The 12,670-nt window shown below is 38.9% G+C and overlaps 1 protein-coding gene across 4 annotated transcripts in view; it reads left to right on the forward strand.

Moving 5' to 3' along the window:
* NOL4 (nucleolar protein 4) overlaps positions 1-12,670 on the forward strand; it is a 189,912-nt gene that overhangs the window by 97,572 nt on the left and 79,670 nt on the right. For all 4 annotated transcript variants that reach the window (XM_039703095.1, XM_039703097.1, XM_039703096.1 and 1 more), the window contains one exon: positions 11,963-12,246. In XM_039703095.1, the coding sequence (XP_039559029.1) occupies positions 11,963-12,246 (284 nt within the window). The remainder of the gene's footprint in view (positions 1-11,962; positions 12,247-12,670) is intronic.

The following is a 12,670-nucleotide window of genomic DNA, read 5'->3' on the forward strand; positions in this document are numbered from 1 at the left end:
TTTTTCTTTTTTTAAATTTTGTGTTCATATACCTCTTATTCTAGTCCCTTTTTGGCCAACGTACAACCAAATTCTCATCTAGATTTTGGGAATTGTGAAAAAAAATTACTTGGATTAAAAAAACATGGTTGATTCTTTTTTCTTTTTTTTCCCTGAAAATAGTTTCTGCAAACAAAAAGGCAGGTTTTAATTTTATCAGTCATATTGGAAATCAACATCTGTAGGATTATGAGACAATTGGGATTTAAAAGTGATGACTTTAGTGAAGGTAGAAGACACCTTCCTGTAGTGTCTTCCTAAGGTAGGAAGCTCATAGGAGCTCTGCTGTTTTCTGTGTGATACCATCCAATTGGTATCAAATTCCTCACATCATGGACATTTGTGAGTAGAGTTTGCAAATCTGCTTTTTTTCAACCCAAGTTATACAACATATTTCAGGATTCTTCTGACTTGGGCCATGTAGTTTTGTAGTAGGAAGGAACATTAACTGTTGTAAACTTCCAAGCAGATTCTAATGTCTTAAGTATGATAATGCCTATACATCTCACTTGGCAGTTTTGGCATTCACTACTTGAGGCGGATTTTTCAGATCAAAGTGAGGTCAGTCATCAGCACTGCTTATTTTTCTGCCTTATAATTGTAGTCAGCATGCTAGAGAGGCTCAAAATAGGCTGTGTCCTTTACTTCAGTGTCAGTATTTTTGTGTTCAGGTAGCACTGCTGACTTTTTTAGCACTGCTGACTCTCACCACCTTTGCATTGTTTTGGTGGTGTTTGGGCTGGCACTTAAACATTGGAGATGTTGCATTTTTTTAACTTACGATTGATACAGTAAAAAATGCAACAGGAGAGGCATAATGGGTATAAACATTCAAAAATTGTTGCTTGCCAGATGAAGAAAGGCCAAGTTTGTTATCAAGTGCTGTCCTGGGTGACCAGAATAGTGTTTTCATTTAAGCAATGAGGAGACCACTTACTGTTACCCATGGCACGTTCAAAGAAGGAGGAAACAGTAATATACATGCTGCATGGACACTTATAAACATTTTAAAGTGGCAGAATCAAAAGCAAACAGAATTGAAATGGGACATGTATATCCCTCAGACATGCTTATTTGTTGAAGTTTGTAATAGCAGCTTTCCAAGCTGTAAAATTCATTGAATTTCTAAACTTATGGTTTATCTGTAATAGAGTTGTATACTTGACTCACAGAGACTCTGTCTCAGCAAAAACATTAATTGCATCACAGCCACTAAATAAGGAAAGAGCAGCCCTTATGGAGTCTTACACTTGCATACTTACTGTTCTGACTTCTCAGATTTGCTAAAATCCACTTTCCTAATGCATTGAGGAAGTTTTAATCCACCTTTGATAACACTGGAACTCCACAGAAGAACAGAGTGTAAGTTCCTACTTCCTATTCCACATAATTTTCTTCTACTTCTTCCCAATTGTATGTTTATTACCTATTTTTAAACTGAATTTCTGCATGTGAATATCAGAGGCACTTGTTTTACTCTCTGCTGAGGCAGGAAATTTTCCCAAAAACCTCTCTGTTAATATGAGTGGAGACAACTGAGTGCAAAGGATTTGACAGAATTGTTCCAGAGTGAAAAACAAATATTTTGCAAAAAAATGCTTCATTTTAACAACATTATAAAATAAAAACTAGAAAAAAAATCTTAGGAAATATTTTCACTTCTTTTGAGGAGTTTTCATGCCCTAGCTTTTAGTGTGCAGCTGTAAGTAACAATAAAATTTTTTTAATTTAAGTAATACAAGTCTTTAGATTATACTTTTCTGTGTAAAAAAACAACCAAAAAAGAAAATTAGATTGTAATTTTAAAATTCTGAACTATAGAGTGACATAGATGATTATGAAGAGTCTAATGAGTCTGAACTATTAGAGAAATATTGTTACTGATAGTTATGCTGTCAACTCAATTGAACTATTTTTATTATTATAGAGATACTCAAAATATTGGACTGACACGGCACTTTGATCTCAGTTACTCTTTGTTTTATGTGCCTAAATGGCAATTGGCAACTGCTGACAATGTGTAGAAATTACAAATAAAAAATAAAGAATGTTTGCAAGTCTTCAAAATAGTTCTAAAATAAAACTTGAAATACAATAATAGAATCCATTGAACTTCAGCAGAGCTCTTGCTTTTTGTACATCTGGGAATGTATTGGTAGGTTTTACCAATTCTGTCTTGGTTTTTTCTTTTGGTTGGGTAGGTAAGATTTCTTGTTCCCTATTTCTACTCTGTTGTGGTCATCTAGTGACAAGCACAATACTAACAGACATATGCTTTCCCATGTTTCAAGAGGAAACTTCTATTAAGCTCTCTGGAATATAGAAAAAAGGCAAATCCAGCAATTTGTACTGTAAACTTTGGGGACCCAGGTCAGAATATGGGTTATATGTTGTTAAGGACATAGGAAGCTCAAAGCAGCCATTTCTGTTTATTCTTATGGCTTCTCCCTACTTTCTCTCCCAGTTTTACTGATGAAGGGGGTATAATGAGCCTTTCCATAGTCTATGCTCTTATGAAAGAGTAGGCAGCAATTTGCTGAGGGGATGCAGAGCTGTCAAACAATTATTTTGCTTGTGCTCAGGGCTTCACTTTTCCAGAAAGAAATTCAGACTGACATCACTGTTTGAACCCACTCAACACACTAAACATGGTGGGGTATATTTTAAAGGGCTTGATTAAAAAAATCCAGATTTGGGGACATCCAGTCTGCACAGAACTTCTTCTACTGACTCCAACTTGATCTCTCCTCTTTGCTTTTGTCTTCTGGCAGATCCTAATTAAGTAAAATTCAACACTACACACCCACACTAGGTCCAAATTGTAGGTAAGTTTAACATAATTCCTTTCAGCTCCATTTGGGTTTCAGTTTTGGCACCAAACGTGCACCTACATGTTACTCTTTGTCTGCTACTGGCAGAGCACCAGATCTTCATGCTGCCAGGAACAGTGGCAGCTGCTGCTTATGCTAAAGCATAAGCCTCTTCCTGCTGGACAAGGAAGAGGAGAGTGCAAGATCTCTTAGGTTACCTCTTTTTTACAGAGAAGGCTTCACATTTCTCCCTTTCACAATATGTTGCAGTCTCAAACATCTTTGTTGCTGATGTGTACTGTGCAGGGTTGGAAGTTTAGTGACCCTGAAATGTAAGAGCCCTATTTGCCTGACTGACCCCTATTTGCCTGCCTGTCTCCCAGCTTTCCCCAGTTCCTATCTTCTTATCAATAAACTGCTCTGCAGTCCGGAGTCCTCTTTGGGATGAGCATAAGGCAATACCTCTGGCACCACTCGTGTGCTGTCGGACTGAGAATTGTTCCTGCAGTTCTTGCCCAGGGATGGAGCTCTAAGCCACGTTCTTGGTGCCGGATGACATTTTGCCTGTCAAATATGATCCTGTATGAGTCATAAGAACTTTTAGAAGAATTGCAGTTTTTCTGCCTTGAGAACTGCTTGATAGAGTCTTTGCCACAAAAAGTGCCCTGGAGGTTTCTCCAGAATAAGGGGAAAACCAGGGATTTTTCTCCCCAGAGGCAATAAGGGCTCTGTGTTGTGAAGTGTAAATGCCAAAGAGCAAGGATGAATTAGATACATAGTGGTAATGAGGCCACTGTGCACCCAGTGAGCTTTCAAATTGGTTATTTATGTGTGCAGTACCCTCCTAATAGACATGCTCCTTCATCTCCTTGCTGTGCATATGCAGGGACAGTCGCTCTGCAGGCAAAAAAGTAAATGTACAAGTCACTCATGAAGCTTTATAAATGAGCCCTTCTATAATGGTGTGACTGACAAGTCAGTATTATTTTCCTGATGGTTGTTGATGTCATAGAGTGGCAGTTGTTCACTGCTCTGTAATTTAACATTATAATTGAATAAAATAGCTTCCTGTTTTGTGCCTCCAACAAGAAGAGATGTTTACCCCTGGAAAATTGTGAATTACTGAAATGTTTGTTTAATAACGAAATAAGATTTACGGCCTGGCTAATGCTGATTCCACTGTGTATGTGCAAGTGTATGTCAGATTTACTGTACTCTTGTTGACAAAGCTAAGGATCAGTTTTCTCTGTTCCTTTTCCTTTTCATAAACTCATGCAGTGTGTGATCATATGAAGTAGCTCCTGTCCTATTCCTCCACCCCCGAAACAATAGTAAGTAAATTGTTGATAAGTATCACTGAAACTGATGGACATTTCAGATTTCAATGCAGTGAGTTCTGTAGCTGAATTCACAGAAGGCAATGCCATCAGAAAAGCATATATGTCAAAAGGAGAAAAATAATTGTTGTTATTGAGATTAACTGAAGAGGCAATTAATGCATGTTCTTGTAATGTAACAAATGCATTCTCACTGGGAATAAAAGGACTGAGATCTGTGCACACCACCGTGTTCTGTCCTCTGGAAAGGCTCTTGCCCACCTCTTAATTCCTGTACTGTGTTTTCTTGATACAGGACAGTGGAAACAGAAAGAGTGGCAGTAATTTATTTTGAGGAGCAGAGAAGGGTGCTTGAGATTAATACAGGTTCAAAGAAAGACTGGATACTTGGAAGGAAAATACATGTTGAGCATCAGCACATAACTAGAAGCCACATCCTTGCTCAGGAAAATTGCGTTTGAAATTATTAAGGGCTCAGCAATCTACAGGAGGAAGAATTGTATATGCTCTTTTCTAAACATCTCCTAATAACCACTGATTAGGAGATAGGATATTGGACTAAATGGATTTTTTATCTCACAAACTATGGCCATTCTTATGTTTTATGAAATGGGAAGGTCTGAGATCATCTTTGTACCTCCATTAATTCAACCTCTGTTCTATATAAAACTGTGAAAGGGAATGGAGGTGATGAATAGATAGAGTTGATTTGGACTGGCTTTTAAGTTATGTACTGAACTTATGCTTCAAACATGACTTGTGATGTAAATGAAGCATGACCAAATACATAACTGTGACAAATTAGTATTAAACAGTCCTTGTGAAAAGTGGTGGGAGTGAAATGTGTCCTTGCCTTTTTATCAGTTCATTTAGAAAAGTCTCTATAATATTTTATACTACTGAAGTTTCTGTGAGTCAGCACTGTACACCACCTTTTGTCTGATTCATGGTGTTCCTCTTCCAAAACTGCCTGGTGTCTGTTGCAACCAAAAGAGTGTTTTTTTGGTTAATCCCCATTAAGAAGGTTGCCTTGGTGTTGTGGAATTGTGGAAGGAATTTAACTTAGTTTATAATGTTTGCTTATGCACCATATTATTTTCATTAAAGTTGTATTTTAACATAGGAAAATAAAGCACATGCACTATTGAAGCCAAAGGTTAAGGAGAACAGAATGGTAATTCAAAATTGGTCTTGAACCTGCCACTCTCTGGTCTGCAGTACTGCCTCCTGCGTGTGACCATGTTCAAATGGATTGGATTGCTAAGGGTGTAAGGTGGTGTTTTCAAGGTCTGGGCTGATGGTATCCAGCCCAACAAGATTAAAGCAACCTTCTTCATCCAGGATTTTGGTAGACAATCTTTAAGAGTGGGTGTTATGACAGCCTGCATTTGCACAGCAAGAAGTTTCAGTCTCACTCATCCCACTCAGCTCATTCACTTCCAATCTCCTCCTTTTAGAAGGAACAGTTACCCATCTTGCTGCTCTCAGAGATGCTCTGTCGACAAGCAGCCCACTCAAAATGTTCATTTAACCTGAGTGCCTGCTACCTCAGAGATTGCAGGCATCAGTGTCTGTCTGCATGTGGGCCCTCCCCCATCTCTATTCCCTAGAGGAGAATGAGCGAAGTGGTCCCAACAAGTGCCTTGTTATTTTGATGTGATGAATCAGACTCATTATTATCAGGAGTGGTTTTGGTTTGTAGGGTCCCCTCATGTAGTCAGACTGTCTCAATATAGCCAAAGGTGTTGTAAGGCTAATTGCCTTTCCCTTGTTTTTGACTGGTTCCTAAGCAGGATATCTGCCTTTTAAGTGGAGCTGAAATTCCGTGTGGCTGTATGATTGCAGGACTGTGTCACAGTACTGCTGTTAGAGCTGAAGCCCAGCCCTGTGCATTACTGACTAGTAAAATACGTTTCAGGTAGCTGAAATCTCAGCTGTATAAACAGCTAAAGCATGCTCCAAATCTTAATTGCATTCTCACCTGAGAGATAATTTTAGAGAGGGTCAGGATATATTCAGAGATCTGTCTTTAAGTAGAATGGCTTGCTAACTCATTCCTGTCTTACCTGCAATATGAGGAATATGAGGAATTCTGGGTGATTTAGAGTATGAAACTGATAGTTAACAGATCCTTTAGAACATCTGGAGATTTTTCTCTCAAAGAGACAAGTGGGAGTATATATTTGTACCTTGGTTAGCGATTCACAGTACTTCAACAACACTTATATCATAATTCAGATCTTAAATATGTGCTCTCATAAAACAAGTGTTTGATGAACTTGTTATTCCAGAAAGATTTGGTGCACGTTTCAACTTGCTTTCCTTAAGAAAGCACTCTTACTGAGAACAGTGTTGAGCATTTGGCATATCTGGTAGTCGTTTTACCCCCAAAGAGCTGAAGACTGTATGTTAACTTGTAACCAAAGAATCTCTAATTCTAGCTATATATGTTGTTTGCCCATTCATAAATCTAGACATTGTAGGAGAAAGTAGGAGAACATTCCTATAAATTAAGACCTAGTTTCCTGCTCTAAATGAGTGTCCTTAAAATACCAGCTGCCACTGATATCACCTTGCAGAATCTAAGATGTACAGGGAAATTGGGTTGGGGCAGAGATTTAGGCCATGATAATGTGAATGTCTGTGGCAGAGAATTGAAGTGAACGATGCAATAGTTCCAAGCATCAAAACTCAAAGCATCTGTTTGCTTGGGCTTTCTTTGGCATTGTCTTTTCTTCCCCCATTTCCAAATTTCCTTCAAAAGCAGAGAGAAAAGCTAGCACAGTGATGACTGAAATGAGCTTGGAAAGTTCACAGCAGGAATCTGGAATTCTCATGTGTTCAAAAATAAAGCTGGTGTCACTTTGTATCTTGCTGGTCTCAGTGGGATCTGGAAGGAGGAACTGGAAGCTGTAATGTAATGTGATAAGACATTAACTGAAGTAAAAAAAATTGCTGTAGATTTTGTTTTGAGAATTAGAATCATAGAACTGTAGAACAGGATTCCACTGGACCAGGTTGCCCAGGGCACCATCCAGTGTGCCCTTAATCACTCCCAGGGCATCTACAACTTCTTGTGGCAAATTTTTCTAGTACCTCAGTAAAGCATTTCTTCCTAATATCTAACTTATACCTACTTTTCTTCTGTTTAAAGCCACTACCCCTTGTTCTATCAATTATGTCTGACGTGGAGAATATTTGGACTAAAGGTGTCCAAAGGGTGTTGCTCAGACGACCACAGGATCAGTGTGGAGCAGTTTGCAAGGTGGAAGAAGGAGGTTTTGGCACCAAGAGGTTTAAGAAATATTGGTCCATGAGTGAGAAGTCTGTGCCTAAGCATAGAGAGTGTCCTATGCTTCAGCAAGAATGTGGCTGCTGCCTGATCCAAAGATACTTTCCCTCTGCTCTTAGAGTGTTTTGCTTGTTAGAGGGGTGGTGCTCTTTAATCCCTGGAAGAGGATCTCTGCATAGGTGTTTTCAGATGTGAATACATATTTTGCAGATAGACTCCCTTTTCAGGCTTAAGTACCAAAACCAGTTGTAGATTTACTTCCAGTCTTCCAGCGTTCTGGAATAAGGGCTTGACAGCTGCACAGTTCCCAAAGACATGTCCTGCCCTGAGCAAGCAGCATTTGATGGCTGATTTTCTGTCATTGCTGACACTTCTGGATAAAAGCAGCTCCTGGCTGGTGATGAAGACGTGAGCTCATCCCACAGCTTTTTTTATGACTGCCCCAATACCCAGTGCAAGGCATGGGGCCCCTTTGCACGCCCCCGCCTCCCTCCCCATTCTCATCTCCCAGTGCCTGTGGCAGGCTTCTCTTGAGATCCTTCCATAAAATTCCTGCAGAGATGGTTCAGACAAGACACAGGTTTTGAAAATGTGGTGCTCTTGCCTCAGTGGAGTTTAATGCTGCACTCATGAGCCAGCTGTGGGAAGGGAGGCTGGAGTGAGCCCAGAGAGGAATGCTGTGGTTTGCTGAGCCTCCTGTGTATGGGTGGGCAGCTCTGCGGTGGGTTCATGGCTGCTGCCCCACGTGTGCCAGGCTGGGGTGGACCTTGCCTCTGGGGTGGACTTCATCTCTACGGAGCTCCCAACAAGGAGTAGGGACCAGTGGCCATAGCAGGACAAAGCCCTTTCTTCCCTGAGCTCTTGCCAAGCCACCATGCTCTGCCTCTACTGAATGGAGGGGAAAAAATACTTGGTAAAAGAAGAGGTTTTTGGTATTAGCAGTTCATTGTTGCTGAGGTGTTGTGACAGATGAAGGTGAGAAAACTGCGAGCAAACTGCTGGTCCCGATGCTGTCTCTGCTTCAGGTGCAGCCCCACTCAGCATCTGCACCAGGGGCTGTCAGGAGATGAGATCTCACCTCCTGCCCTTGGCAGAGGCAGTCACCACTGGGGAAGGAACGTGGTCTGAGGGACAGGTCTCCATGGATCTGTTCTTGCCCCTTGACATCCATGTGATGACCATGAGTGCTTGCAGTCCCTGCAGGCCCAGGAGTGGTCAGAAGGTGTTTGGGCTGTGGTTGCCTGTATCCAAGGATGAACATCACTCTCCTCTCCTGGGCAAGACCCTCTTGCCTTTTTCCCCAGACTCAGTCATTCCTGGTGTGTTTTGTGTTTATGATACCTTCTGAGAAACTCTTGCTTTAAAGTAGCCTTATTCTTAGGAAAAATAGACAGCTGCCCAGGGAGGAGGAATGTACTAAACCTTGTAATCTGGTTACCTTGGTAACATCTGTAAGAAACTATTGCTAAACCACTTTCTATTTTTTCTTCATCTCCTTTATGGAAATACATGTTTCTGTTTACTTGACAAAAGTGCAGTTTATACCATACCCATTGTGGCCATTCTCCTGGCCATTATCTTGACAAACAAATTCCCATCTCTAAAAAGCAAGGTTAAATTACTGTAAGAACTGATATTTGACGTTATAGTAGAAACTGAGATTTGCCGTCAAGTAACTAAGCTTTTGCAAAGAAAAGCAAAAATCTTATAAAACTTTCTACTGTTTCAGAGTATTGATCACATTTACTCAACATAGGAGTTATTTTGAGTGGTCATGTTTTAGAACAAACATAAGATTATTTTTTCTTCTGCATTGTAACATTCTCACACATTTGTAAAGTTTAGTTGTCAACCATATGTCGTACAGGGCAACAAAAAAAGAAATTAAGGCATTATTGCTAGGCAAAACTAACAGCTGTGCTTGAGAATTGGCTGTTCCTGGATCTAGCTCTTAGCACAGCTCTCATCACTCCCATTCTGTGTCCTGGTGGTGGTTCCTCTGCACTGCATGAGCCGGGACACGAGTGCCAGCCCACAGAAGTTCCCGAGGGATCAGACTTGTGTGCTGCTGGCTAGGCAGTGCCCCCACCTTTTAAGTGGTGCTTTGTATCCTCTGGTTACTCACTTGTTTCTGCCTTTGCTGCCGACAGCAGGGAGTTTTCTGAGCCCTTCAAAGGGAAGAGCATCCCTCTCTCAGTGACCCATTCAGTAACTGATTTAATTAATTTGAAACAAACTGTCACTTTTTAAACTGTTAATCAAGAAGCCAATTATCTGTTAACAGTCCTAAACACAACAGTAATCAAAGTGTTTCTCTGTTAAAAAGTACCTAGGTTTCTTTGTTACTCAGAGCTTTTAAAATAAGTTGGAAATGTGTCTATTTTCTTAAAAAAACATAAAGACCCTATATTAGAATTACATTATCTATTTTGGAATAGTAAAACTGCTTATTTATTTCTGTGAGTATGTTAGAATTTTAGCCTTTTTTATGTGTTATGGCCTTGAAGACAAAAGTCCCAGAGCATGATATAAGTTTTATTAGGGATAAATCCTGCTCTTTTTATTCACTTAGATTGCTGAAATCCCCAAGTAGCATTGCTCCGTTACAAGTTTGTTTGGTGTACACCTTTAAAAGTCTTATTCTAGGGATGTTATGGTTTTTTATTGTATATACATTGGTATTCCCAAGAGATAATGTAAAAGTGATACATACCAAAGCATAGTTGGTTGTTTTTTATTGTAGCCATTAGTTATACAGCTGTTTTAGAAAAACAAAAAATGGTCCTCAAATACAATTTTTAAAATTATGACTCTTAATTTGTAATTGTTAGAAAATTCGATTTTTTTACAGGTTTACAATACAAAGCAATTTTTAAAAAATATGTTCGTACTGCATGCCCAGTCCTGTATATATTTATGGCATAAAAATGTTTTTTGAGTGCAGCAAGTGAGAGAATGATGTATGATAGCTTGTCTCTGGCTTTCTAAGTATTCAATTGAATTACATCACTACCCATTTATCCACTATTTTCTTCTCTTTTAAAAATCTTATCTGAGAGCAGTGAATAGTTGTTTTTTACTGTAATAATGATGGTGAGTCAATAATTTGATTAATCATGTAGTTAAAGTATGAGTATTTCTGAGATCTGTTAAAGTATGTGTCCTGATGGTTTTTTTTAAATTCCTCATGTGTATAAATGTGTTTGCTTCTTTTCCATGGAAGTTGTTTAGATGGGCCCAAGTATGAGTATTTCTGAGATCTGTTAAAGTATGTGTCCTGATGTTTTTTTTTTTTTTAAATTCCTCATGTGTATAAACGTGTTTGCTTCTTTTCCATTGTTGTTTAGATGGGCCCAAAAAGGTGGTATATTAAGGTGCTGATATATTAAGGTCCATCTCATTCCGTATCTCCAGTTTCAATCTGAATGCATTCCTGACTGCTGACCCCTCAGTTTTGTTTCCAGCTTCATAGTCTGCAACAAATGAATGCTTGTAGAGCCCTGGGCAGGTGTTTCCACCGCTAGCAAAACCCTGTAAATTGCCAACACAGAGGTGCTTTAGAGAACAAGAAGAGGGCAAAGTGAGTGCCAAATTCTACTGCTGTTTAATCCTTTGAAAAATAAAATGTTTTACTGGATAGCCTCTTGGCCAAACGATTGTTTAGTAATAAAGAAGGACTGAATGGTAGGACAGCTGGCAAATTCCAGTACTGACAAGGACAGGATACACAAATCCATAAGTACATGAAGACACATATTAAAATCATACAATCCAGCTGTAAAATCTTAAGGGTAGCAATGACACATTCAGAGTTTTTGGATGGAGCTTTCAGGTGTATAATTTCCTCCACTATTTATCGATATTTTTAGGTATATTATAATACAAAATGAATGAAAGAAATGAATGGGCACCTGAACAAAATAAAGTCTGGAATCAGCTCTTCTAGTGTAATCTCTGCTGCCAGCAGTGAACACATCAGATGTATTTACACTGTATCTCTGCAAAAAGATATTTATGGATATGACACATGCTGTTCTGCACACTTAAAACTTGAGATTCAGATTTTCTCTCAGTACCACGTGCACCTCTGTTGATTTCAGAAATATGTGATAGTGCACTAATGAGTATGGTATAAGAATCTAAATAGATCCATAGCCATATGGACAGACAGATTGATCAAGGCAGACTTTATCACTTTGTCCCTAAAAATCCTTTGTGATTATCCTTTATGTACACAGTGGTACTAAAGTGTCAGCTCAGACAATGCCCCTTCACTTAATAATGTTTTATGGATTTTACTTAACGTTTTTACTTCAAAACATGGAGGAGTGTGTTTGCTCTTTTTACAGAAATTTACTGGTGCTAGTAATAAAAAACAGCTTTCATTCTGTTTTGAAAAAAAACATTGTGAATATATAAATTGTTTTTGAACTGGACAGAAATGATTATATGGCATGTGACTGAAAATGTATCTTTTTTAATAGATGATTCAGCCGCAGAGAGTTTTAATGGCAATGAGACCGTGGGACACAGTTCCAATGCTTCAGGGGGAACACACTGCAGGGAGATGGCAGAAACCAACAGTAATGGCAAAACAAATCTGGAGCAGGATGAGCAGCCTCTGAACCTGAGTGACAGTCCCCTCTCTGCTCAGCTGACTTCAGAATACAGACTAGATGATCACAGCAGTAATGGAAAGAACAAATACAAGACTCTCCTAATTTCTGATCTCAAGATGGAACGGGAGGCAAGAGAAAATGGAAGCAAGGTAAGATGCTTCCACATGGTTCAGATATGAAGCAGGTAGTTCAGAAAAGAAAAAGATTTGTGAGGCCAAACCAGAGGTTATTCTCAGCTAAGCACTTAATGTGATGTGTCTAATGTTTGTCAGATCATTACTTAAATGCCATATGTAGATTTGTATGCTCTGTTACACGTATATGATGCATACGTACATTAAGTGTATGTGAATGTACACGAGTGAATATATATGCATAGGCAAATATATTGTGCTGACACACGGGCAAAAATGGTGTAGTTCTCCATCAGACATGAATTTTATCAATGCATTTATTAAGAACTGCCTACATTACCAATTAGGAAAAAAAATGTAAATAATGTGATACATATATATATATATATATATGTATGTATGTATGTATGTATGTATGTATAAATATGGAGAGATATAT

Source organism: Passer montanus, unplaced genomic scaffold (genome assembly GCF_014805655.1).
Source record: "Passer montanus isolate IOZ18808 unplaced genomic scaffold, ASM1480565v1 scaffold16, whole genome shotgun sequence".
In the NCBI taxonomy this organism is placed as follows: Eukaryota; Metazoa; Chordata; class Aves; order Passeriformes; family Passeridae; genus Passer; species Passer montanus.